Here is a 23668-nt window from a genome sequence, read left to right as displayed (position 1 = left end):
GAATTTCATTAGAGTTATTAATAATTTAAGATAATTGTTTTGCATTGCAACAGAATCAATTCCATGAAACCTTTAAAAGGTGGCGGCATTAATAAGAAATCGAAAGCCATGGATTACACCAATTATGCGTACAATGAGGCGGTCGGGCGCCTGAAGTTGATGTTGGCCTCTGACTCATATTCACCATCGAAAACGGCCAGCAGTTCGTATTTGAGGAATATCAATGATGATGTTTCGGCGGATAATTATTCGGATAATATGTCGGTAAGTAAAAAAATCCACACTGCCGTTGGAACATAATTGATTTTTCATTGAAAAATATTTAAGAAAAATTATTTTTTTTAAATCCACGCATTGATGTCCTTACTTACTTAGCAGGCTTTTTACAGAATGGTAGTTCCTAAAGCCGAGCTTAAAAAAAGATTTCCAAGCGCATCGGTCTTGTGCGCATCTCCTCCATTTGTAAATACCACGTTTCAAGATGTTGTTTTTACCATCTGATTCGTGGTCTTCCCCTTCTACGGGAACCATAATTAGGCTCGCTTTTATATGCCTTTTGAGCTGGGGTATTCTCATTCATTTGCTTGGCCTAGCCATCGTAGTCGCTGCAGCTCAATACGACTGACTATGTCGATGTCCGCTTATAAACTGTAAAGCTCGTGGTTCATTTGACGCCGATATTTACCGTCGATACCGATCGGCCCGTAGATCTTTCGGAGAATTTTTCTTTCAAACACCCCAAGAGCTGCCTCATCTACTGGCGCAAGTACCCATGCTTCAGATCCATATAACAGCACGGGTAGTATCAGCGTCTTGTAAAGTGTGAGTTTGATCTGGCGGGAGGTGGCCTTGTTTCTAAACTGCTTACTTAGGCCATAGTAGCATCTGTTGGTCATCACATCCTTCTCCGAATTTCAAAACTGATGTCATTCGCTTTAGTTGTGGCGGTACCAAGGTATATAAAATCTTTAACTATATCGAAGCTGCAGTTCTCAACTTCCAAAGTTGGTCCGAGTCTACTGGAAGTCTTGCGCGTTGATGCCATCAGCTTGGTCTTCTCGCCGTTTACTACCATACCCACTTTGGCAGACTCCTTCTCAATTTGTTCAAAGGGGGTTGTTACCGCACACAATGTTCGACCCATTATATCGATGACATGTGTTGTTTGGTGTACAGAGTGCCATTTTTGTCCACCTTTGCGTCTCGAATGACCTTTTCCAGCAGGATGTTAAAAAAATTACACGACAAACTGTCAACTTGTTTGAATACTCGTTCGGTATTGCAGGGCTCCGATAGGTCCTTTCCGACTTTAACTGCTGACCTTTTGCCACTTGAAGTTATCCTACATAGACGTATTAATTTTGGAGGAATGCCGCACGTAGACATGGCTTTAAACAAATGCGGCCTTATAGTCGATGAATAGGTGGTATGTGTCGATGTGTTTTTCGTGGGTCTTTTCCAGGATTTGGCGCAGAGTGAAAATCTGGTCAATGGTGGATTTGACAGGCCTGAAGCCGCATTGGTATGGTCCAATAATGTCAATGACCATTGGCTTCAATCGTTCATACAGCACACTGGATAGCATTTTTTATGCGATGGGAAGAAGGCTAATCCTCCTATAGTTGGTACACTTCGTCTTGTCTCCTTTTTTGTGCACGGGACGCAGGATGCTGAGGTTCCAATCATTGGGCATGTATTCCTCTAGCCAAATTGTACTAATCAGCTGGTGCATACTCCTGACCAGCATCTGACCACCAGTCTCGAATAGTTCGGCTGGTAACCCGTCGGCTCCTGCAGCTTTATTGTTCTTGAGCTGATTAATTTATTTTATGACCTCATCTTGGCTAGGTGGTATACACTCTATACCATCCTCTCTTATTCTGGGTATCTTCTTGGTGGTGGTTTTTGGTACCCAAGTGTTGCTTTTGCTGCAGTATGTAGGGAGTGGGAAATTTTTTGCCATTATGCTTTTATCGGGACAAGAAGTGCTTTCGTCAATCAGGTGGGTAAGTTGAGCGGAGTAGGCCTCGGCTACCTGTTGTGTTTGCAGCTATTCGACGTCTAGTTTCCGTGTTGTGTTAGATCGCACCTTTGCTGCAACATTAAGATGAGTGCGAACCATGGCTGCTACAAGGTAGTGGTCCGAATCGATATTCGCTCCTCGGATCGACCGATCATCTAATACACTGGATGAATGCCTTCCGTCTATCACAACATGATCAATTTAATTTCTCGTTGCTTGATCAGGAAAAATCCAGGTGGCCTTGTGTATATCGAGATGCTTAAATCTGGTGCTGCTAACTACCATGTTTTTTTCTGCCGCGAAGTCAATCAACCTCATGCCGTTGTCTGATGTTTCTTCATGAAGGTTGAATTTTCCGACGGTGGGACCAAAGATATTTTCCCTTCCGATTTTTGCCTTAAAATCTCCTAGCAGAATTTTAATGTCATGGTCAGGGCAGCGATCATATGCTGTTTCTAGGAGCTCATAAAATATGTCTTTGGTCTGCTCATCTTTGTCTTCGGTCGCAGCATGGGCGCAAATAAGACTGATGTAGAAGAACTTCGCTTTTATGCGGATTATAGTAATTCGCTCATCTACTGGAGTGAATCTGGAGGCGAAGCCTTTTATTCTCGGTTTTGTACTTCTTGGGTACATCCTCAAAAGGGAAAACTGCGCCTCTTCTGTACAAGGTGTGCACATTCCAAGTGCAGATTCGCAGATGTTGACGAAACCTTTATACGTTTGCGGGGGTCGTCAACATTAGGGGGGTTTGGTTTTCTTTTTCTTTGCTTTTTCATAGTAGGAGAGGTTTTCCGAATGTGTACAACTAACCCGACGCCTTGGCCGATTTTTTTATAGTTCTTATGGGTGAATTCGCGGCACATATTAGATCACTATTTCAACCGGTGATGAAAATAGCTACCCCAGTTGACACCGCGGGGAGGTCAGTGTCCACAAATGAGATGAAAGAGGGATCAAGATAAGCCTGGATTTCGCCATGTTAAAGCCAATCTGAGCTGTTGCTTGGCATATATCATCTCCTATGCCACCCTTGATGACCTTAAAAAATATTATTAAATACCCACGGCTTGTTTTGGTCTCTAAAAAATATTTTTTTAAAAATCCACGAGTTGTTGTGGTCTTTAAAAAGTTTTTTTTTAAGAACCAATGTCCTATTGTGGTCCTCAAAAAATATTTTTTAAAAATTCACGCCTTGTTGTGGTCCTTAAAAATATTTTTTAAAAATTCACGCCTTGTTGTGGTCCTTAAAAAATATTTTTTTATGAATCCACGCCTTATTGTGGTCCTCAAAAATAATAATATTAAATAATAAATCCATGTCATAATTTTTTTTATTGCAGACCATTGATCGGCCCGTCTATGCTGATATATCCAAATATCTCTCACCGAGCCAGAAAAATCGTCTGGGAACCACAGTAACAGGTGGAGGTTTTCGGGCAAGGAAGGCTCTCAGCGGCTTTAGTTCAGCATCGAAAGAGAATTTAGCCGCCCCTTCGACATTGTATCAACCAACAAGCCAACCGATTACAACCGCCTTGGCAAATCCTTCTACAGCCACTGTGGACTACTATAGCACAGTGGCGGCCACTAAACCTCATACCACACCACCCACTGACAGCGTCCAGGCTCCGGTGGAAATTTTCAATTTTATTGAAAAACAAGAGGATTATATTGAGCAGCTGGAGAAGGAATCGAAATATTGTCGCAATGAATTGACCAACCTGCTGGGCAAGGTTAAGGATGTGATCAATGAAAATGAACAGTTGACCGATATTGCTCGCACCGAGTTGGGGAATTTGGGCAAGACGAGTGGGGATAAATCTAACACCAGTCCCTCATCTGATTCTGATGATATCTATGGAAAATCCAAATCGGTGACACCTCGGAAAAAGGAGGTGAAGAGTCCCCGATATGCTGCTGCCCCCAATATTGTCTATGAGGCGAGGATAAGTGAATTGGAAGCGGATCTAATGCAGGCTCAAATCGATTTGAAACGTCTCAAGACGGAAAATGAGGACTTGAAGAAAAAATTGGCACGAAGTGACCCTTTGGCCATGGTTAGCACCACCTCAAATGCAGGACAAAATTGTGAAATACATCGCAAACAAATTGATATGCTGCAAAAGGATAAGTCCACCTTGGAGGAGACAATACGCCATTTGCAAAAATCCCTAGACGAGGCTAAGTCCGCACAATACTCTCAGAATTCCCAGAAGCGTTACATCAACGATTTGGTACAAATGGAACGTTCTCAGGCCGAAATGGAGGTACGACACTTACGTGACGAACTCGATCGTCAACATGAACGTGTTCGGGAATTACAAATGGAAATGGCTCGACGTGTGGCCGAAGAACGTTCCAATGCCGAGAGACGTTATAACAACCAAGTTGATCAGCTGGGTGGTGATTTGAGTAGCCAATGGGAACAGGTTGCCAAACTGCAATTGGAGCTGGAACGTCAGAAGCGCATTGAAGGTGACATGAAACGTGATTTGGCCAATCGCAATTCTCAAATTGAGGAATTGAAAATGGAGCTGCGTTCCAATCGCTCCACATTTTTGGCCGATATGGCCCAGGTCAATGCTGAGAAACAATCATTGGAACAGGAGATAACAGCATTGCGTTTGCAGCTGGATCGTGCCTTGCGTGAGAATAAAACCGAGGCGGCACGTTTAAATGCCGAGATAAATTCTCTGCGTCAACGTCTGGATCGTGCCGATGCTGATTTGTTGCATTCCAAGCGGGAAGTGTTGCGTTTGAACGATGAAATTGCCAGTTTGGAAAAGGAGGTGAGGAGATTACAAAAAATCGAAATTTTGAAATAATTATTTGATTGGTAAATTATTTTGCAGTTGGCCTATGGTGAAATGAAAAATGAAATACGCCCCACCAAAAAAGATTTGGATAAACGAATTTCCGAAATGCAAGAAAAGCATGGTAAGTCAGTCCATCTATTTTTGCAAACAATAAATGCACATTGAATGCACACGTTTCACTTACACAAACATACACTAATAGTAAATAATTCAATTGCATGAGCTTTAATTTAATTTATTTACATATATGCACATACTCACAAAAAAACCAGTAAGCTAAGTAGTAAAGTCCGACGGGGCCGACTATATGATACCCTTCACCACTTTGTACATATTAATCCTTACAAATGCATCTGAATGTTCCCTCGAAGGAACATATTCATGTCCTTCTGCAACCTATGCTAAATTTAATTTCATTCGGGCAGATTTAGAGTCGTCTGCGTACCATGGGACAAATGTTGGTATGCCGCACTGTCAAAAATTTAATCTCAATCAGACACCCGTTCGAATTACATATGGAAGCAATGTCTGCATCTGCATCGAGGTGGTGCACCAGAGAATAAAATCGGACGAAAATATATGTAGGAGTATATCTAAATCTGAACCGATTTTTCCGAAACTCATTTTTTCTTGACTCAATTCAGTACGCTATGCCAAATTTCGTGCAAATCGAAGGATATAAAGGGACTTTGGTGAACCATTTACATTAAATCGGTCGAAAATATATATGGGAGCTATATCTAAATCTGAACCGATTTTCAAGAAATTTTACACACATCGTTATAAACTTAATTCAGTGCACTATACCAAATTTCGTACAAATCGAAAGATATATAGGAACTTTGGTGCACCATTTACATTTGATCGGACGAAAATATATATGAGAGCTACATCTAAATCTGAACCGATTTTCGGGAAATTTAACACACATTATTCTAGACTTAATTCAATACGCTATACCAAATTTCGTGCAAATCGAAAGATATATAAGGACTTTGGAACACCATTTTCTTTAAATCGGATGAAAATATAAATGGGAGCTATATCTAAATCTGGACCGATTTTCACAAAACTTAGCACACATCATTCTAGACTCAATTAAGTACGTTATGCCAAATTTTATGCAAATCGAAATCTATATAACGACTTTGGAACACCATTTACATTAAATCGGTCGAAAATATATATGGGAGCTATATCTAAATCTGAACCGATTTCCACAAAATTTAGCACACATCGTTCTAGACTTAATTCAGTGCGATATGACAAATTTCGTGCAAATCGAAAGATATATAGGGACTTTGGCGCACCATATACCTTAAATCGGACGAAAATATATATGGGAGCTATATCTAAATCTGAACCGATTTTCACGAAATTTAACATACATCATTCTAGACTTAATTCAGTACGCAATGCCAAATTTCGTGCACTTCGAAGGATATATAGGGACTTTGTTGCACCAGTTACATAAAATCGGTCGAAAATATATATGGGAGGTATATCTAAATCTGGACCGATTTTCGGGAAACTTAGCACACATCATTCTAGACCTAATTCAGTACGCTGTGCCAAATTTCGTGCAATTCGAAAGGTATATAGGGACTTTGGTGATTTATTTACATTAAATCGGTCGAAAGTATATATGTCAGCCATATCTAAATCTGATCCGATTTTCAAGAAATTTTACACACACCGTTCTGTTAACAAGTCAGTACGCTGTGCCAAATTTCGTGGGAATCGAAAGTTATTTAGGTACTTCGGTGCACCATTTACTTTATATCGGACGAAAATATATATGGGAGCTATATCTATATATATATAGATATATATATGGGAGCTATATATATATATATATATGGGAGCTATATCTAAACCAGGGTATTATAGCTTTGTGCAGCCCCAAGAGTTTGTAACGCCGCGAAATATTGGTCCTAGACCGACCTTTAAGTATACCGATGGTCATATCTCGACTAGCTGAGTCGATCTAGACATGTGTGACCGTCCGTCCGTCTGTCCATTATAATTTGTAAATACGATACAGGCCACAGTTATAGACCAATCTTCATGAAATTTTGCATGTAGGAAGGGTTCTGCCCAATGAAGACCCCTATTCTTTTTGATAAAGATCGGTTAATATTTAGGGGATGAAATGGACCAAATACTTAATTTTTGTCGGTTTTTCTGGCTGCTATAGAGGCCGTAATTATGGCCCGAACATCGCGAAATTTTACATGGAGAAGGGGTTCGGGCCAAAGAATAAGCATGGCTGTTTTGATAAATATCGGTCAATATTTAGCGGTTCAAATGAACCCTGACTTTTGTATGAAAAATTACCACATTTTTATTCTGGGGCTTATATATTTACTCCTGAAGGATATAGACCCGAGGAGTTGATAGAATATCCAAGAGGAGTGGTTGGCCTTTCAATTATTGCCAAATACAGTTATGTATCTACTCAGATCTGGGAGTTACACTCAAATATTTACAGGTTCTTACGTATTCAGATATTATTTGGTAACCCATTACCACATTAGAGGGCTTTTGACTGATCGCGCTAATCGCTTTGAAATTTTACATGAAGTTCCAGTTATGCTCAAGGACAACGCCTAAAATTTTCGGTGATGATCAGATAATAGTATTGGGATGAAATGGACGGAAAACTTAATTTTTTGTGTGTTTTCGAGTCGAATATAATCCGAACACCACAACACAACCCACCGTGAAGGGAATCTGGATAAGTAATTAGAAGGGCTGTAGTGAATATTCCGAAATGTAAGGAAGAGTTGCTGTTGACCTCTAATCGGGCAAGAGGGGGGCAAATATCACGAAATATTATTCAGACTCGAAATAAACATTCGCAGAGAGTTAGAGTTCCGTGGTAGTTGTGTAGGATATCGTATGGTCGGCCACGTCCGATTATACTGCTCCGCTCACTGGTTCTAGGCTTAATTCAGTTCGCTGCGCCAAATTTCGTGGAAATCGAAGGATATATGGGGACTTTTGTGCACCATTTACATAAAATCGGACGGAAATATATATGGGAGCTATATCTAAATCTGAACCTTATTTGTATTATATTCTCCCGCACAATTCTTTTGCATGTTGGCACTTATTTTTTAAAGAAACCTTTTTTTATCATTTTGCATTGACGACCCGCACCCCCGAACCTAGTCATATTAGACAGACTCTGGTTAAGCTATTGATTTGTGTCCTTGTGTAAACGTCCATAAAATAAAACGATATTAAAAGAATCAAATAAATGTCATTCAAAAAAATAAATTACAAAGAAATAACAAAAATCATTTTACATGAAAAAATTGAAAAAAATATGGATTTTTTAAATATTCGCCCGCCAAAAAGTTTTATAAATAAATAGCTAATAATAAAAGATTAAATTTGAGCAATCAATAGTTTATCCATGAGTTGCCAGTAGATTTTAGTATTGCCTTTTCACTGCAACTTCTTTTCAAGTAAATTCAATAACTAATTAAGATAACAGAGTATATTTCCACATTTAATTCATTTGTTTTGTATTCTGTGAATATTTTGTTTTTTAGCTGAAACTGTTAACGAACTCGAAGAAATGATACAAAGTCAAAAGCAACTCATGGATAAATTAACCGGCGAATGTAAAGCGTTAACGAATAAATTAGAAGATACAACGTTAAAACACAAGTAATTAACAAATTTAATATTACCAGTAAAATATATAAATGATTTAAATATTTGAGAGAGCATTAAAGAGGGGAAGGTTGGGAAGTGGAGAGAAGATTGACCAAAATGAGGTTTTGGGGTCATATTTTATCATATCAGTAGGTATTTTTCTAATTTTAAAAAAATATTTTAAAAATCTACGCCTCAGTAGGTCCATGAAAAAAATTATTTTAAAAATCTACGCCTCAGTAGGTCCATGAAAAAAATTATTTTAAAAATCTACGCCTCAGTAGGTCCATGAAAAAAATTATTTTAAAAATCTACGCCTCAGTAGGTCCATGAAAAAAATTATTTTAAAAATCTACGCCTCAGTAGGTCCATGAAAAAAATTATTTTAAAAATCTACGCCTCAGTAGGTCCATGAAAAAAATTATTTTAAAAATCTACGCCTCAGTAGGTCCATGAAAAAAATTATTTTAAAAATCTACGCCTCAGTAGGTCCATGAAAAAAATTATTTTAAAAATCTACGCCTCAGTAGGTCCATGAAAAAAATTATTTTAAAAATCTACGCCTCAGTAGGTCCATGAAAAAAATTATTTTAAAAATCTACGCCTCAGTAGGTCCATGAAAAAAATTATTTTAAAAATCTACGCCTCAGTAGGTCCATGAAAAAAATTATTTTAAAAATCTACGCCTCAGTAGGTCCATGAAAAAAATTATTTTAAAAATCTACGCCTCAGTAGGTCCATGAAAAAAATTATTTTAAAAATCTACGCCTCAGTAGGTCCATGAAAAAAATTATTTTAAAAATCTACGCCTCAGTAGGTCCATGAAAAAAATTATTTTAAAAATCTACGCCTCAGTAGGTTCATGAAAAAAATTATTTTAAAAATCTACGCCTCAGTAGGTCCATAAAAAAATATTTTAGATATCCACACCTCAGTAGGTCCATGAACAAATATTTTAGAAGTCTACGCCTCAGTAGGTCCATGAAAAAAATATTTAAAAAACACATGCCTCAGTGTGAGCCCTGAAAATATTATTTTAAAAATCCATGCCTCAGTAGGAGTCCTGAAAATATTATTTTAAAAATTCATGCCTAAGTAGGTCAATGAAAAAATTATTTTAAAAATCCACACCTCTGTAGGCCAATGAAAAAAAGTTATTTAAAAAATCCACGCCTAAGTAGACCCCTTGTATTTAGATATCTATAAAACATATAATCCATAGAAAAGGCCGTCATCTCCTCTATTGAAAAATGTCCTCATTCCCTTCTTAATGCTCTCCCATTTACCCAAACTTACAACACTGGATACAAATATCGAACAGGATCATCAATCATACAACACTCGTCGTCATCTAGGATATATATTTTATAATTTTTCTGAATGTATTTTTAAGTTCGATATTATTCATATTCAGTCATTTGCTAAACAACAATCACCACCCTACACAAAAATTCAACACCTTCCAATACACTCGAGAAAAAAAAAAAACTGAAACAAAAATCTCAAAGACATACTACAAATTTTGGTTAACATGCTGTCATTGTAAATTTTTTCGTGCTGCTCTGCGCCATCTACGATACACCACGATTTCGCTTTCCACAACGAAATGCAGAAGAACTGAAACCAGAATTTCCAAAACCCAACACTGTGCCATCTCCCAACGATGCCTTAAAAGACGAAGTAATGGATACCCCACACAATGCTGGAATGATGCAAGTGAAAATGGAGGAGCAGGAGGAGGCGACGGAGGAGAAGGCGGAATTGAAACCGAGCCAAGAGGAAATTGTAGTGCCAGCGGAAAAGAAAGAAAACGCAAACGTGTACACTTCTCGTTTTGATGATGAGAATATTTGGCAAAATATATCACGTAGTATAGAACGTTTAGATTTGGATTGGGCCAAAATGCCGCCATTGCCAAAACTGACACCTAGCATAGACTTTAGAAATAGATCCTCGGAAAATTTAACGAAATGTCATTGTTCGCCCTCAAGATTTTCGATTTCCCAGCAAAGGAATAATGATAAGGACGAAGGACCGGTGGGGAATAAAATCCCTGTAAATCCCATTTTTAGGGATTTTAAAAAATATGGCAATCCCATAACGGCCACTGCCTACTCAAAACTTCATAGAAATACACAAAATACCAAATCACAGCCACCACAACAACAAACACTATTTCCACAACCATTGTTGCCACATTGTCAAAAACATACGATTAGTAATACCAAAAAATGTTTGCAACATGATCACAACCTAGACATGCACCCACCATCGGCGGCGAGGTGTTCCCACAGCCGTTGCCAAGATGATCAAACCACCACCGCACACCGTCATCATGCACACACCCAAGTAGAGACCACAACCTCTGTGAACACTGACGATCCACAATGTCAAAATAGATTAAGAGAGCATATACCCAGGCGTAAATGTCACAATCATCAGCATCGTCATCATCATCAGCATGGCCACAGAGAACACCACCACACCCGATGCCATTCCCACGATCGTGGTGTAGATAGTTTAAAATCGGAAGCCAATAATAAAACCGAACCGTTGCCATGGTTGCAACAGCATCTGGTTTTAAGGCAAACCATCAGATCCTGTCACAAATGTCAGACTACGGATCACAGCCATGTGACCATAGATACTGATCGCACGGCAGGCAGCAGGCCAGCCACAGCAGATGGTGGTCAGCTTCATGTGACAACATGTTGTCATACCAAACATATTATTCAGACATGTTGTAATAACAAGGAATGTCTCAAGGATTTGTTGGCCACCAATACAAATGCGAAGACAAAACAGGAACAAGATAAGGCCGTTAATACCGAACACAGTTTTAAAGCCGAGACCGAAGAACGACCAAAATCGAAACCATTTATGGTTGATGTTAATGTTCGATTGGTGCCAAAGTCGTCAGGACGTAACAAGGAAGTGGAAAAGAAAGAGGTGGAACCCCTGCAACCGCAAGAGAGCAAAGACAATGTAGAAGAAACTCCCCCAGAGAGAGGAACAACCAATACCACCAACACGACACCTGGTACCGATGACAATGAATTGTATTTGGATTTTGAAAATTCCGATACCGAAGCCACCAAACTTTAAACGAACAAAAGAGAATCCGAAAAGAATATCTGAAACATTTATGGGTTAATATCTTAAGAGAGAAAAAAATACATTTTCAACGGAATTATGCTCTTTACTCAAATTAAGGAAGAGAAAGAAAAAAATTACTCTCTATAATTTTATTTTAATTTATTATAATATTTTAAAATTTTATTTTAGTTTTTAATTGATTTTCCATTTTATTTATTTTTCTCTTAATTTGAAATTTCTCTTTATATAATTCTCTTTTTCTCCCTCTACCAGTTTGGAGAAACAACATTTACGTGATATGAACTCAAAGCTCATGGATCGTCTGAAACAGATCTGGGCCAGTTATAAAGATCTCAATAATACAGTGCAAAATTATCGCCGCGACTCGAATAGCGATCAAGAGCGCAGTACTATTGAGGAAGAGCATAATTCTAATAATGAGACATTTGAAATTACACCAACACAAATTAGTCAACATGATCAACAAAAACAAAAACAACAGCAACATAAGGTTTGTATAGAGGACATAATGTAACTAATCGAATTTCTCTTTCTTCTTCTTCCTTTTCTCTCTTTCTCTTCTATATCTTAAAACTTTCTCTTTCAACTTGCTCCCTCTCTCTTAATGATATCCCGTGCTAAACAAAAGAACGGAAATATCTTCATTACAATCAAATGTAGAATATTTAACAAATCGTATGATGAGCAATGATCGTATTGGTAAATTAGACAATACACCGACATCATACGACAGTTTACCATCAGCAGGCAAAGGTAATGTCATGATAAAACTAAGAGAGTTAAACAGTGCACCAATAATAAGAGAATATTTGAAGCACTTAAGAAATATAAAATAAATAATTACCCGTAAAAATCTATATAACAAAATCTACTTTTTAGATAGACTCTAAGAAAAATATTAGAAAACCAGTAAGGAAAGTAGTAAAGTCAGATCCTTCACCATTTTGGATATATCCAACAGATGCATTCTAACAGATAACAACCGATTTCAACGAAACTTGCGATACATAGATGTATCCCATTTAACTTAAATCGGACGAAAATATATATGGGAGCTATGTCCAAATCTGAACCCATTTTCATGAAACTTAGCACACATCATTCTAGGCTTGATTCAGTATGCTGTGTCAAATTTCGTGCAAATCGAAAGATATTTAGGGACATTGGTGCACCATTTACATTAAATCGGATGAAAATATATAAAAGGGTTATATCAAAATCTGAACCGATTTTCATGAAACTTAGCACACATCATTCTAGGCTCAATTCAGTACGCTGTGCCAAATTTCGTGCAAATCGAAAGACATATAGAGACTTTGGTGCACCATTTACATTAAATCGGACGAAAATATATATGAGAGCTATATCTAAATCTTAACCAATTTCACGAAACTTAGAACACATACGCTGTGCCAAATTTCGTGCAAATCGAAAGATATATAGGGACACCATTTACATTAAATCGGGCGAAAATATATATGGGAGCTATATCTAAATCTGAACCGAATTTTACGAAGCTTAGCACACATCATTCTAGACTCAATTCAGTACGCTGTGCCAAATTTCGTGCAAATCGAAAGATACATAGGAACTTTGGTACACCATTTACCTTAAATCGGACGAAAATATATATGGGAGCTATATCCAAATCTGAAACGATTTTCACGAAATTTAACACACATATTTCTAGGCTCAATTCTGTAGGATGTGCAAAATTTCGCGCAAATCGAAAGATATTTAGGGACTTTGGTGCACCATTTACCTTAAATCGGATGAATATATATATATATATATGGGAGCTATATATAAATCTGGACCAATTTTCAGAAAACTTAACACATATCATTCTAGATATATATTCAGTACGCTATAAATAAATATATATATGAAAATATATATGTGAGCTATATCTAAATCTGGACCAATTTTCAGCAAACTTAACACAAGTCATTCTAGACTCAATTCAGTACGCTGTGCCAAATTTCGTGCAAATCGAAAGATATATAGGGACTTTTGTACACCATTTACATTAAATCGGACGAAAATATATATGGGAGCTATATCTAAATCTGGACCGATTTTCACAAAACTTAGAACACCTCATTCAAGGCTGAATTCAGTACACTGTGCCAAAATGCGTGCAAATCGAAATATATTTAGGAACTTTGGTGCACCATTTACCTTAAATCGGATGAAAGTATATATGGGGGCTATATCTAAATCTGAACCGATTTTCAGCAAACTTAACGCACATCATTCTAGACCTAATCCGGTACACTATACGAAATTTCGTGCAAATCGAAAGATATTTTGGGACTTTGGTGCGCCATTTACCTTAAATCGGACAAATATATGTATGGGAGCTATATATATATATATATATCTGAACCGATTTTTACGAAGCATAGCACACATCATTCTAGACTCAATTCAGTACGCTGTGCCATATTTCGTGCAAATCGAAAAAAATTGGGAACCTTGGTGCACCATTTACCTTAAATCGGGCGAATATATATATATATATATATATGGGAGCTATATCTAAATCTGAACCGGGTTTCACGAAACTTAGCGCACATCATTCTAGACCTATTTCATTACGCTGTACCAAATTTATATATATATATATATATATATATATATATATATATATGGGAGCTATATCAAAATCTGAACCGATTTTCAGCAAACTTAACACACATCATTCTAGACCTAATCCAGTACACTATACCAAATTTCGTGCAAATCGAAAGGATATTTAGGGACTTTGGTGCGCCATTTACCTTAAATCGGATGAATATATGTATGGGAGCTATATCTAAATCTGAACCGATTTTCAGCAAACATAACACACATCATTCTAGACTCAATTCAGTGCCCTGTGCCAAATTTCCTGGAAATCGAAAGATATTTAGGGACCTTGGGACATCATTTACCTTAAATCGGACGAAAATATATATGGGAGCTATATCTGAATCTGAACCGATTTTTCCCAATTTCAATAGGGTTCGTCCTTGGGTCAAATGAAAGAGCTGTGCCAAGTTTCATCCAATTCGAATTATAAATGCGTCCTGTATTTTGTTTACAATTTAACACGGTCAGTCAGACGGGCAGAGGGAAGGATGGACATGCATAAATCGACTTAAAAAGTGATTCTATGCATATTCTCAAAAGGAACCATGTGTCTATCTCGTTTCCTTTTGTCTGTTACAAACATATAAACAAAGTCATAATACCCTGTACCGCAGTGTGGTGAAGGGTATAAAAATATGCTTTTCAAAATCCTCGCTTTAAAAGGAAAAAAGAAGGATATTTTTTTATTAATTCACGACATGAAAATAATATTCTTTAAAAAAATCCGCGCCTTAGGTAAACCATTGAAAAAATTGTTTTAAAAATCCGCGCCTTTAATTAACCTTTGAAATAATATTTGTTTAAAATCCACGGCTTTTTTAACCTTTATATTTTTTTTAAATCCACCTCTTTTATTAATACTTTAAAAACTATTTTTTTAATCCACGCCTATGATAGCCTCTTGAAAGAATATTTTTTTCATCCACGCCTATGAAAGTCTCTTGAAATAATATTTTTTTTTAAAAACCCAAGACTATGATAGTCTCTTGAAAGAATATATATAGGTCCTTATAAAATATTTTTTTTTAAATATATATATATAAAATATATGTAGGTCCATATAAAATATTTTTTAAAATATCCACGCCTCTGATAGTTTATAAAAAAATATTTTTTAAAATAATGCAAGTCTCTCATAGTCCCTTGAAAAAAAAAGAATTTAAAAAAAAGATATACACTTCTGATATTCTTTAAAGAATCTAATAATTCATTCTTTCAGAGTCTTTCGGAAAATATTCCTAAAAATCCCTTTTTCTTATAATTAATTTAATTATTTTCTCTATCCCTCCCATTTAGCCTCTCTCGACTACAAGCCGACCACATTTGGCACAACCGACAACACTCCACGACCAACAACAACAACAACCCTTGCCACAGACGACTACAGTGGCAAAACGAATCCCTACACCTATGACTCCATATTGGGTAAAACTTCCGGCGACCGAGACAATGACAGCGTCACAAAATCCCTTACCACACCCGGAATATCCACATACGACAACAGCGATTATAAATCCACAGGATATGACTATAAGCCGGGACCGAGTGCACTCGTCAACAATGACAACGATGACGAAAATATCAAGGACAACATTGGCGAAGGAGAGAAATCCAAACAACAACAGCCGGGAAGAGACTCAAATGTTGGCAATCCAAATAACACAACAGAACCACAACAACAGTCCGTCGCCGGGAAAGATGCAAACTTGGCCTCTGCAGCACCAATTACTGGCGACTACACAGCCGACGACTACAGTGGCTATGAGGGATATGACCAACAGCAATACAACACCGGTGGCTATGACCAAAACTACGATCAATCCCAATATGACCCAGGACAATATGATGCCAGCGGAGCGGGTTATGATACCACCGGCTATGACTACAATGCCACAGATTATGACACCTCTGCATATCAGTACGACACCACCGAGCCTAGTGCCGCAACAGGACTTCAAGGCGACGGGGATGCAGCGCAAGAGAAACAAACACCACCAGCCATCGCATCAACAGCTGCTGCTGCAGCAGCTGCAACACCAACAAATGCCACTGGCGGAAATGGCCCAGCAGAAGGCCGCACTCAATCGCGAACGGGCAGTGGCTCTGTGGGGCCAACAGCTGCAGCTGGAGGCGTCGCCAGCGGAAAATCCAATCTGCCACAACAGTCTTCCACGTCAGCAACCAAAAAGTAGTCGAGATCCTGAGCTGGATTTGAGTACGAATCTAACATTTGATTGCTTGGATCCGTTCGATTTGGAATTTAGTATAAGTAGTCCAAGTTTAATACGTTCCTATGGTGATTCGGATACGGAGGTAGATGAGTTGGCCACGCCGCGAATGGAGGAGGGTGAAGAACAACACTACGATTCCATATCTGAAATGACAATGACACCCACACCCACAACAATTCGAAGGATACCAATTCAGGATATGAATCAACATTAAAGAGACTAGTCATAGCGGCGGGAGAGGAGAGTATGTAAGGGGAGGGGATTGGGTGTAATAGGAACGTGACCATTTGTAAATTGTATTTTGTAATCGAGTTGAAATCTACAAAAAGAAAAAATAAATATTTAAAAAAATAATAAAATTAATTTATTATAAAAAGGCGATTTTTATCTACAAGAGGTAGTCCGAGGATGGCGCTGAGATTCATTTATTTATCCAGCGATGGATAGGCGGTGGCCACCATTTTCTTGCCATGCCAATCCCAGGCATGGGTAATTATACTAAATTTCACATGACCCAGTTGCACACCACAGGGTTGACCCACACTCAGCAGGAAACACATGGTATAAAGGCTGAGTTCCAGCTCAGGAGAGGTACCAACAAACAGGGTATTATAGGCTTTGTTGATGTTGTGGAAGCTAAAACGCAAGGCCATAAGATAGTGACCATCCTGTAAGAAATAAAACCAAACATTATCGCAAAAGCCAAAAAGTATTCTGTTCCGATTGTCCAACCTTTTCCAAATTCAATTTATCTATGTGGCCCTTATAATTCAAATGCCCTTGTTTTTCCTGCTCATGAAAATACACCCAATTATGTAGACCCAGTATGGTGCCATCACGGATCTCGGCCATAAATACATGTTCAAATCCCGAACTACCAATGCGGCCCTGGCCACGGGAATATTGTGAAAACCACATATCTTTGAGAAGTCGCAGCTGGGAATCTCGGTTATTGGTGGCAACACCTGAAGGAACAAGATAACATACAAATCTATAATAAGGAGAGGGAATATTTTTCCTGATCCTACCTTTAAATTCCAAAAACTTCATTGTCTTCTTCATGACCGGGGTATCCAGCACTGCTCTTAGAAATTCATCTTCCTCTTGCTGCTCTTCCTCGGTGACATGTTCCACTGTATGTGTGTCTAGTTCGTAGTTATCGAACAAGCGTCGCATTAAGACAATGGTGCGAGATTCAACAGCTTCCGAGGCCAGCAAATCTTCGTTGACCTGCAAGAGGCTGAAAAAAAAACAAACAAATAACAATTATTATATAAAAAAAGTGGTATTTTTATACCCTTCACCACGCTGTGGTACAGGGTATTATGTCTTTGTGCATATGTTTGTAACAGGCAAAAATAATTGAGATAGACCCATGGTTCCTTTTGAGAATATGCATAGAATCACTTTCTAAGTCGATTTATGCATGTCCGTCCGTCCGTCCGTCCGTCTGTCCGTCTGTCCGTCTGTCCGTCTGTCTGTCCATGTTAAATTGTAAACAAAGTACAGGTCGCATTTATGATCCGAATTGGATGAAATTTGGCATAGGTCACTTATTCGGCCCAAGGACGAACCCTATTGAAATTGGGAAAAATCGGTTCAGATTTAGATATAGCTCCCATATATATATTTAACCGATTTAATGTAAACGGTCCCTATATATCTTTCGATCTGCACGAAATTTGGTACAGGCTAATCATTTAGGCCTATAATGATGTCTGCCAATTTTCGTGAAAATCGGTCCAGATTTAGATATAGCTCCCATATATAGTTTCGTCCGATTTCATGTAAATGGTGCCCCTAAGTCCCTATATATCTTTTGATTTGTACGAAATTTGGCATAACGTACTGAATTCAGCCTAGAGTGATGTCTGCCAAGTTTCGTGAAAATCGGTCCAGATTTAGATATAGCTCCCATATATAGTTTCGTCCGATTTCATACAAATGGTGCCCCAAAGTCCCTATATATCTTTTGATTTGCACGAAATTTGGCATAACGTACTGAATTAAGCCTAGAGTGATGTCTGGCAATTTTCGTGAAAATCGGTCCAGATTTAGATATAGCTCCCATATATAGTTTCGTCCGATTTCATGTAAATGGTGCCCCTAAGTCGCTATATATCTTTTGATTTGTACGAAATTTGGCATAACGTACTGAATTCAGCCTAGAGTGATGTCTGCCAAGTTTCGAGAAAATCGGTCCAGATTTAGATATAGCTCCCATATATAGCTTCGTCCGATTACATGTAAATGGTGCACCAAAGCCCCTATATATCCTTCGATTTGCACGAAATTTGGCATAACGTACTTAATTGAGCCCAGAATGATGTCTGCCAAGTTTCGAGAAAATCGGTCCAGATTTAGATATAGCTCCCATATATAGTTTCGTCTGATTTCATGTAAATGGTGCCCTAATGTTCTTATATATCTTTCGATTTCCACGAAATTTGGTATAACGTACTGAATTGAGCCTAGAATGATGTCTGCCAAGTTTCGAGAAAATCGGTCCAGATTTAGATATAGCTCCCATATATAGCTTCGTCCGATTACATGTAAATGGTGCACCAAAGTCCATATATATCCTTCGATTTGCACGAAATTTGGCATAACGTACTTAATTGAGCCCAGAATGATGTCTGCCAAGTTTCGAGAAAATCGGTCCAGATTTAGATATAGGTCCCATATATAGTTTCGTCCGATTACATGTAAATGGTGCACCAAAGTCCCTATATATCCTTCGAGGTGCACGAAATGTGGCATAACGTACTTAATTGAGCCCAGAATGATGTCTGCCAAGTTTCATGAAAATCGGTCCTGATTTAGATATATCTTCCATATATAGTTTCGTCCGATTTCATGTAAATGGTGCCCAAAGTCCCTATATATCTTTTGATTTGCACGAAATTTGGTACAGCCTAATCATTTAGGCCTAGAATGATGTCTGCCAAGTTTCGTGAAAATAGGTCAAGATTTACATATAGCTCCCATATATAGTTTCGTCCGATTTCATGTAAATGGTGCACCAAAGTCCATATATATCCTTCGATTTGCCCGAAATTTGGCATAACGTACTGAATTGAGTCTAGAATGATGTCTGCCAAGTTTCGTGAAAATCGGTCCAGATTTCTATATAGCTCCCACATATAGTTTCGTCCGATTTCATGTAAATGTTGCACCAAAGTCCCTATATATCTTTCGTTTTGCACAAAATTTGGCATAACGTACTGAATTGAGCCTAGAGTGATGTCTGCGTTGTTTCGTGAAAATCGGTCCAGATTTAGATATAGCTCCTTTTTATTATAGATTGATTTTAAGTAATTGACGCACCAAGAACCAATAGGAACAAAACGTTCTGAAATTAGTCTAACCTTCTGTCACAAGTTTGTTTGAAATCGCTTAATATTTGGATAGAGCTTCCATATATATTTTCGCCCGATTTCAAGTAAATTGGGCATCAAACTCCTCATGTTAGTCAGTTTGACATCAAATTTTGCACAACGTACAAAATTGAGCATAGAATTATGTAGTTGCGTTTTCTAGAAGTACAGACATAGCCCAACGGATGACCCATTTATATTTGTTTGAAGTCGATTTACATACTTTATGGATAGATATACGTAGATTAACATTTAGATAAATATCACATATTTTATTTCATTCAAGTTCATGCTAGTAGTCCTGTTTAATATACCCATAGTGGTGAAGGGTATCATATAGTCGGCCCCGTCCGACTTTACTACTTTCCTTACTGGTTTTTAAATGTTTTAAGAAATTCAGGGCTCCGTAGGCCGCTAAAAATTATTCTTTAAAAAACTCAAGGCTCTAAAAACATCCACGCCTCTGTGGGAGCCTCAAGAAATATTCATAAAAACAACCACGCCTCTGTGGGAGCCTCAAGAAATATTCATAAAAACATCCACGCCTCTGTGGGAGCCTCAAGAAATATTCATAAAAACAACCACGCCTCTGTGGGAGCCTCAAGAAATATTCATAAAAACATCCACGCCTCTGTGGGAGCCTCAAGAAATATTCATAAAAACATCCACGCCTCTGTGGGAGCCTCAAGAAATATTCATAAAAACATCCACGCCTCTGTGGGAGCCTCAAGAAATATTCATAAAAACATCCACGCCTCTGTGGGAGCCTCAAGAAATATTCATAAAAACATCCACGCCTCTGTGGTAGCCTCAAAAAATATTCTTTAAAAATCCACGCCTCTGTGGTAGCCTTAGAAAAATATTCTTTATAAAATCCACGCCTCTGTGGTAGCCTTAGAAAAATATTCTTTAAAAATCCACGCCTCTGTGGTAGCCTTAGAAAAATATTCTTTATAAAATCCACGCCTCTGTGGTAGCCTTAGAAAAATATTCTTTAAGAAATCCACGCCTATGCGGGATCCTTAGAAAAATATTCTTTAAGAAATCCACGCCTCTGTGGAAGCCTTAGAAAAATATTCTTTAAAAAATCCACGCCTCTGTGGAAGCCTTAGAAAAATATTCTTTAAAAAATCCACGCCTCCGTGGAAGCCTTAGAAAAATATTCTTTAAAAAATCCACGCCTCTGTGGAAGCCTTAGAAAAATATTCTTTAAAAAATCCACGCCTCTGTGGAAGCCTTAGAAAAATATTATTTGAAAAATCCACGCCTCTGCGGGATCCTTAGAAAAATATTCTTTAAGAATTCCACGCCTCTGTGGAAGCCTTAGAAAAATATTCTTTAAAAAATCCACGCCTCTGAGGAAGCCTTAGAAAAATATTCTTTAAAAAATCCACGCCTCTGTGGAAGCATTAGAAAAATATTCTTTAAAAAATCCACGCCTCTGTGGAAGCCTTAGAAAAATATTCTTTAAAAATCCTCGCCTCTGTGGGATCCATCGAAAAATTTTCTGTAAAAAATCCACGCCTCTGTGGAAGCCTTAGAAAAATATTCTTTAAAAAATCCACGCCTCTGTGGAAGCCTTAGAAAAATATTCTTTAAAAAATCCACGCCTCTGTGGATGCCTTAGAAAAATATTCTTTAAAAAATCCACGCCTCTTTGGAAGCCTTAGAAAAATATCCTTTAAAAAATCCACGCCTCTGTGGAAGCCTGAGAAAAAAATTATTTAAAAAATCCACGCCTCTGTGGAAGCCTGAGAAAAAAATTATTTAAAAAATCCACGCCTCTGTATGAGCCACAAAAAAGTATTCTTTTAAAAATCCATTATTTTGCTTACTTACGGATGTGGTGCCCTATCATCCCGATACGATGCCTTCGTCCGCCCCTGGAAATTAACTTTGGCCAAATATGGATTATGTTGCATTTCCAGTTCGTAGAGGCTGCGTGTGAATTCGTGAATTTCATGCTCTGTTGGAGATTCAGGCACATTGTGTAGAGGATCATAGGTAAAATGTTCTAAACGGAAGTAAACAAACAAAAAAACACAGATCATTAGCTTAGCTCAGTGCACTTCCGTAATGCTACAGTTTACAGCTGTAAGCTGCAGTCTTACCATACAAATGCCAGCCTATGATAACCAAGGCTATCAATACGGCTCCACCAACAAAACGTTTTATTTTTGCACACCTTTCATCATCTTCCATGCGCTGTTGTGTTGTTGTATAGGTGGGGCTGGTGGTGCTCTGGGCTAGAGGTGGTGGTCCAATATCAGGATAAATTGATGCTGGCGTGGACATTTTATTGCTGATTGTTACAGTATCACCCAATTTGATTGGGTTAATTTTATTTCTGCTGCCTATTTTCGGTGTGGAAACTTTTCGTGTTCGGATTTTTTTTATTTTCGAAATTTTGGCACGCCGACTTTAGGCCATAACTTGTAGATGCTTTGATTTCACTATTAAAACTATTTTTTACCTTACACGTTTTGCTCTGAGTGAGTGAGCGTTTAGTGGCAATGTGGAACTACTGCTTCTCATCCGACTACTCAGTTGTGTCCCCAGACGTTTGGTTTTTTTTTCGAGATTTGAGATCATATCCATTTATTGTTGTTGTTTTTATTGTATTTATTTTGAAATTGTTGTTGTGGTTTCGTTTCCGTTTCGGTTCTCTGTATATATTTTTTGGTAAATATTCACTCACTCTTACTCTTAACACGTTTTATTTGTTGTTTTATCAGCTGTTCGTGTGGTGAACGCGGGTGTTGTTGTTGTAGTCTCATTGTTTTATATTTTTGTTTTGAAATACAAGTTTGTTTTGTTTTATCGTCTATTGGATCTCCAGAGTAATATTAACCCATATGCTGTTGTCACTTATGTGTAAATTTATTTGTTAAGTGATGCTTAAGCGGAGGTTTTTAATCGCGTATAGGAATCGAATATAAACATCGGATTTGATAAAAATTTCCAGGGGTTCCACAGAGGCGTGGATTTTTTTAAAGAAAAATTTTCTAAGGTTCCCACATAGGCGTGGATTTTTAAAGAATACTTTTCTAAGGTTCCCACATAGGCGTGGATTTTTTTAAAGAAAATTTTTCTAAGGTTTCCACAGAGGCGTGGATTTTTAAAGAATATTTTTCTAAGGTTCCCATATAGCCGTGGATTTTTAAAGAATATTTTTCTAAGGTTCCCACATAGGCGTGGATTTTTAAAGAACATTTATCTAAGGTTCCCACAGAGACGTGGATTTTTTTAGGAACATTTTTCTAAGGTTCCCACAGAGGCGTGGATTTTTTTAGGAACATTTTTCTAAGGTTCCCACAGAGGCGTGGATTTTTTTAGGAACATTTTTCTAAGGTCCCCACAGAGGCGTGGATTTTTTTTAGGAACATTTTTCTAAGGTCCCCACAGAGGCGTGGATTTTTTTTAGGAACATTTTTCTAAGGTTCCCACAGAGGCGTGGATTTTTTTAGGAACATTTTTCTAAGGTCCCCACAGAGGCGTGGATTTTTTTTAGGAACATTTTTCAAAGGTTCCCACAGATTCGTGGATTTTTAAAGAATAATTGTTGAGGCTCCTCCATATTTTTGGTGGCTAAGGCGTGGATTTTTTAAAAATATTTTTGGAGTCTCCTCCACTAAGACGTGGATTTTTTAAAAAATATTTTTGGGACTCTTCCACTAAGGCGTGGATTTTTTCAAAAATATTTTTGGAGGCTCCTGCACTAAGGCTTGGATTTTTTAAAAAAATATTTCTGGAGGCTCCTCCACTAAGGCGTGGATTTTTTAAAAAATATTTTTGGAGGCT

At 37.8% G+C, this 23668-nt stretch overlaps 2 protein-coding genes across 2 annotated transcripts; one reads left to right on the top strand and one right to left on the bottom strand.

Annotated features, from left to right (window-relative positions):
- The first annotated feature begins 44 nt into the window (after positions 1–44).
- Positions 45–15689, top strand: LOC133334246 (serologically defined colon cancer antigen 8 homolog). Its single transcript, XM_061542535.1, has 6 exons — positions 45–264; positions 3367–3527; positions 3600–4815; positions 4879–4963; positions 12254–12378; positions 15556–15689. The coding sequence occupies exons 1-5, from the start codon at positions 64–66 to the stop codon at positions 12283–12285; spliced, it is 1695 nt and encodes a 564-aa protein (XP_061398519.1). The 5' UTR covers positions 45–63; the 3' UTR covers positions 12286–12378; positions 15556–15689.
- A 1192-nt stretch (positions 15690–16881) lies between these two features.
- LOC133334247 (endoribonuclease CG2145-like) lies at positions 16882–22162 on the bottom strand. Its single transcript, XM_061542536.1, has 5 exons — positions 21979–22162; positions 21707–21881; positions 17519–17730; positions 17223–17455; positions 16882–17158 (listed from the first exon to the last, which is right to left on the bottom strand). Exons 1-5 carry the CDS (start codon positions 22160–22162, stop codon positions 16916–16918), a joined length of 1047 nt encoding a protein of 348 aa, XP_061398520.1. The 3' UTR covers positions 16882–16915.
- Positions 22163–23668: the final 1506 nt, after the last annotated feature.

Source organism: Musca vetustissima, unplaced genomic scaffold, assembly GCF_032173495.1.
Source record: "Musca vetustissima isolate MV318-11 ecotype Yass unplaced genomic scaffold, APGP_CSIRO_Mvet_v1 utg62369, whole genome shotgun sequence".
Taxonomy (NCBI): Eukaryota; Metazoa; Arthropoda; class Insecta; order Diptera; family Muscidae; genus Musca; species Musca vetustissima.
This window is presented reverse-complemented; position numbering and strand designations above follow the sequence as displayed.

Bases quoted from the DNA above. Each gene is read 5' to 3' on its own strand.
- LOC133334247 (XM_061542536.1), bottom strand. From the start codon at position 22,162: ATGTCCACGCCAGCATCAATTTATCCTGATATTGGACCACCACCTCTA. The intron at 21,882-21,978 runs GTAAGACTGCAG...ACTTCCGTTTAG, and splicing joins CATAGGCTGGCATTTGTATG to AACATTTTACCTATGATCCT. The intron at 17,731-21,706 runs GTAAGTAAGCAA...TTTTTTTTTCAG, and splicing joins GATGATAGGGCACCACATCC to CCTCTTGCAGGTCAACGAAG.
- LOC133334246 (XM_061542535.1), top strand. From the start codon at position 64: ATGAAACCTTTAAAAGGTGGCGGCATTAATAAGAAATCGAAAGCCATG. The intron at 265-3,366 runs GTAAGTAAAAAA...TTTTTATTGCAG, and splicing joins ATTATTCGGATAATATGTCG to ACCATTGATCGGCCCGTCTA. The intron at 3,528-3,599 runs GTATCAACCAAC...GGACTACTATAG, and splicing joins TTAGCCGCCCCTTCGACATT to CACAGTGGCGGCCACTAAAC.